The 5,000-nt window shown below is 38.8% G+C and overlaps 1 protein-coding gene across 1 annotated transcript in view; it reads right to left on the bottom strand.

Annotated features, from left to right (window-relative positions):
* LOC127639272 (fatty acyl-CoA reductase 1-like) overlaps nucleotides 1-5,000 on the bottom strand; it is a 32,447-nt gene that overhangs the window by 8,919 nt on the left and 18,528 nt on the right. The window contains exon 3 of the mRNA XM_052121195.1: nucleotides 885-1,060. Within this exon, the coding sequence (XP_051977155.1) occupies nucleotides 885-1,060 (176 nt within the window). The remainder of the gene's footprint in view (nucleotides 1-884; nucleotides 1,061-5,000) is intronic.

A 5,000-nucleotide genomic window follows, 5' to 3' on the forward strand; every position in this document is an offset into this window, starting at 1 on the left:
GATAAACTTACGGAGTAATTCGTTAATTTGTCATTCAAAAATGACATTTTCACCTATGATTATGAAGCAAAAATACAGGTAATACAAAATTAAAATATAACAATGGTGTCAGCATCATTTTTACACAAAGATAGGTCAGTCTTTTATTAAAAGCAGTTGACTTCAGCACACCTTGTTGCATTATATGCCAATAGTGCGAGTCCAATTATCTGATTTTTTTTGTTGTTTTTCCAAAGTTGGAGTGCCAATAACTCCATTAGTTTTAAAGACATCTTGATATCCTTTTACAGTCTGGTTCAAAACAAACTTCCCTTTTTGTATCTTCATTTTTAAGGCTCTGTATGGTTAAATCCCAGAGATACGGGGCTCTCAATGTGGCTGCGTATGTAAAGTTTCGATTTTACCCATTTTCAATGGCCAAAAGCTAAATGTGGGTCACATGCTATGAAGCTAATTTTTCTTGTCCAATGAAACAAAGGTCTGAAGTACACATAATGTTGAAACTAGAAATGCACCTTTATTTATTCACATTAAAACTTTAATGACAACATCGAGTTTCAAGAGTCCAAAAATACACTATTATTAAAAATAAGCGATACGTGGCTCTTTATTTGTTTTTCTATAGGAAATATAAAAGAATACAAATTGAATGAAACATCTGTCTTAATGCTCTCATACTAAGGAGTCAAGTTGGGATGAAGTCTACCTTGCGTTTTGCATCAGTTATCAAATTTATTGTGACAAAATGCATTCACAATTTTGCCTAATCGTTCTTTAAATCGTCAGCAAAATGTGCTGCAACTTTACTGTAAATGAGTAAAGCGGTAACTGTGTAGATGTTAATGTCAGGGTTGTAGTTCAGGTTTATGGGTGACGTCTCTTACTTGAGCGGTTCGTCAAAGCGGATGGTGGCGGCACAGTGGAAGACGATATTGATACAGGAAGCGAGTTTCTGAACGTCCTCTGGACTGATGGCCAGCTCCGGCTGCGTGAGCTCACTGCTGATGGGAATGATCTTCTCACGAAACTCCGGATGATCTTCACGCACACGATCAAACAACTGCGAAAAACAAATAGAGTATACTAAATAATTATAAAGAGAACATGGAGGGTGACAAAACATGACAATTTTATTAATGTAGCATAGAAAGGCCAAAATCTAATACATATAATTGTCCTTTTCTTCTACTGAAATGTTGCATTTTTTTTATTATTATTTGTATGAATCTTGTGTTTGGGAGAGTCTAACGAAAATCATGCCTGGGTCATATTTCAACCAAACATCAAAAGAGAGAAATAAGAAATTGCAATTTGCATAAAGAAAACAAGAGGAGAATTTTTTGTATTGTGAAAATATTCAGCACAAAATCTGTGTTTGCATTACTGTAATGCTAACTAAATAATCACATAAAATAAATTGTAATGTATTTATACACCGCAGTAGTATTTGTTGAATGTTTTTAGTTTATGCTGATTTAAACTTGTTAAACTCTGCTACATTTTTGGGCTGCTGCCAGGGCTGGACTGGTAATCTGGCATACCAGGTATTTTCCCGGTGGGCCGACGCACTTTGGGGCCGATCAGGGGCAGACCGGCCATCGGGAGAACCGAGCGGGACGGTGGGTCGGCTACGATAAGCTAAAATGAGCCGCCGCGTTATGCAGAACGGACCACAAAACGATATGCAGAAAAGGACAGCGAACATTTTGGCTGCCCCCCCCAACAATTTTTGGGCCAGTTGAATTATAAAATCCCGGGCTGATTTCTCTTCCCAGTCCAGCACTGGCTGCCACCTGCAATATTTCATGCTTTAATTTAAAAGTACACCATTCACACACACACACACACACACACACACACACACACACACAGTGGACTAATTGCAAAAAAATTGGTCTCATTTTTGGAGAAAACCCCCCAAATAAAAAAAGAGATTATCTTTAAAATATTATGATAAAACTTTTTTTTTATTAGTTTGTCCCACTAGATGGCAGCAAGCACTAGAATTTTCTTTCTGTCACATTCCATCACAATGTACAGATGTGAACTGTAGGTGGCGCTCTAACGCATTTCAGCTCTCACAGATGTGCTCGCTCCATAGACATTCAGTCTAATTTTCAGTTTATGCACCACCCTCATTGTTTCATTGAATATCTCGGCCTCTGAGTGGACTACAACCTCAATCTAGGTGTCACAAGAAAGCTGAGATCCTCATCTTTGTGACAATCCATAAACATTCGATCCTATATTGTTGAAAACATACTTTATGAGGATTTGTTTAGCATGTGTTTCCTGCTGGATGCCATATTTTGTTCAGGACATCAAAGATATAATATTGCATTATTCAGCCAAGCACAAAATGGCTCGTTGTTTAGACAACTGCCTAAAGTAAAAGCAGATATAAGGTTTTTAGCTATTTGGGGCTTAGAGCAGCAATGAGCGGTGCATAAATGAGATGCATGTATTTAATGACTCACAGAAATCATATTTTATTTTGAGATTCTTTTGAAAATCTTTTGAACTGTGGTTTGAGGGTAACAAAATAAACGATACGGTCACATTCCTGCGAATTAACGCTTTCATTTGATATATGACTTGTCCATTTAGATGCCATGTTAAAGACTTTTGTATTCATATTCATGTTTCTACCCCATTACCTCTAGGGGGCGCTAATTTTCTATGCAAATGTTTTCAGGCCTTATTTTGTACAGTCACAGCAGGCGCTGCAAACCAACCACAGAGACTCCTTGACGCATATTCCATTGTCTCCAGAGACAGACGGATGCCAAGACAAGAAGAGTTACAAATGCAAAAGTGATGTATTCTCTGAAAAGTTCAGATTCTAACCTTTCAAACGATACCTCACATGCAAGACCTTTGAACAGTATATGGGGACTTTAATGCTTTAAGTATTAACTTTTTTTGCGATATAGCGCCCCCCTGTGACCTGGCCAGTCAATAAGTTTTACATTACTTTTACTTTTTGAGAATAAAGAGAATTAAAACGAACCTGATTATTTGTAAGGAAAATGTGCTTAATCGTCATGACAACGTCACAATGCAAAGAAATATGTCCTAAAATGGTCTAAAAATATGCTTCAATGCAAGCAAAACATAGGGTCTCTTTATTCTTTCATTTGGGGGCAAAATATGAGACGGACACGTTATCTCATTTAGAGGATATTATGTAAGGCTGATGTCACTTGGCCAAACTTCAAGAACTGCAAATGACAAATCTCATTATACAGAATATTATGTCACCAACTTCAGTGTTTACGTAACAAAGACAACGCTACGAAGTCTAAAAAAGATAATTTCACTGCAGCAATAAGTATGTGTGCAATTAGCATGTGCTTTGACACAGTGTAGCGTGTTAAGGAAGATGTGTGTGCTTTATAAACACTCTGTGCGATCACACGCCTGTGATTTGAGCCCAAGAGAATATGCCGTGATGTCAGGCAGAATAATCTGATATCAAAAGAGGATTTGTGATGGCGCAGTGTCCTCTCTCTCTCTCTCTCTCTCTCACACACACACACACACACAAACGGAATGACTTGTTACCCACAATTCCAAGGTTCTGGCTGTGGTACATTCTTACAGCAGCAGCCAATCAGAATCATTCCCCGTCCATCAGAGACGACGTAATAATCAACCCACTGTAACCCCACCAGCAGGCACCTGCCGCGAGCAGGACAGATGCTGCGTTATGAATCTGACAGCTGTTGCATCTCAAGTCATCTCTCTCGTTCTCTAGCACAAACTGTGTGTATTTATGATACATTTCTCGAAGAGGAACACTAGGTAAATAGCTGTACTTGCACTTAAATGAGAAGTTCACCTAAACATGAATATTCTCATTATTTACTCACTTTCATGTTGTTCCAAACCTGTATGACTGACTTTCTTCTGTGAAACACAATGGCAGGCTTTTTGGGTAATATCCTAGTTGATATTTTCTAAAGGCTGAACGTGAATGGGGGGGACTGGGCCTGTAAAGCTCCAAAATTACCAAAAAACAAAACAAAAAAAGCACCATAAACTTATCATATACATTAAGTATTGCACGAGTCATATGGACTACTTTTATGTATGTATGTTTTTTTTTTTTATTTTTTAGAAATTGACAAACTTAAAAATGTAAGCATATCTCCTTTTGTCTTCCATGAATGAAAAAAGTGTGACATGAGGGTGAGTAAATAATGACAACATTTCCATGTTTGGGTGAACTATCCCTTTAAACCTTTGTGTTGTCATGATATACAGAATGGGTTGTCTTGTCTGTGGACAGGATTCAACACACAACGCAACACCATCTTTGTATTTGTGTGTTTACTGCAGGCTAAGAATTGAAGTATGTAAAAAGTAGTGTTGTTGATATAACATGTTAATTCAGTGTAATTAATTACATTAAAATAATGTATGCAATTAATCATGTAGCTGGACAGTAATATGGAAAATTCCTACCACCGGAGCAATTCAATTTGAAGTACCAGCTGATTTCAGCAGGGGGCAGTAAGCGCAACTCCAGCTATACAGAGAAGACACACACGCACACTCATGCGCACGCGCTCATGCACACGCCACACGCACTCATACACACACACGCACACGCACTCATACACATGCACACACACTCATGCACACTCACGCGCACGCACACACTCACACGCAAGCACACACACACTCATACACATGCGGGCGCACACACACTCATACACATGCGCGGCACACACACACACATGCGTGCACGCACACACACACTCATACACATGCGCGCGCGCACACACACACACACTGAGCGATAGGTTGGAGAACGCTGGTAAGAAAAGCACTTACAAAGTCAAGAAACGCACACAAACTGCAGTGAATAAAAATCGTGTCAGATATTTCAATTCCTGTCTGTGAAAGTGTTTAAAAGTGGTCAGTGAGGGAAGCTGAAAACAGTTACGTCGGCCAAACTTCCTGCTGCGGTTTGTGTCGCCAGGAAACAGAAACAA

This window comes from Xyrauchen texanus, chromosome 47 (genome assembly GCF_025860055.1).
Source record: "Xyrauchen texanus isolate HMW12.3.18 chromosome 47, RBS_HiC_50CHRs, whole genome shotgun sequence".
NCBI classification, from domain to species: Eukaryota; Metazoa; Chordata; class Actinopteri; order Cypriniformes; family Catostomidae; genus Xyrauchen; species Xyrauchen texanus.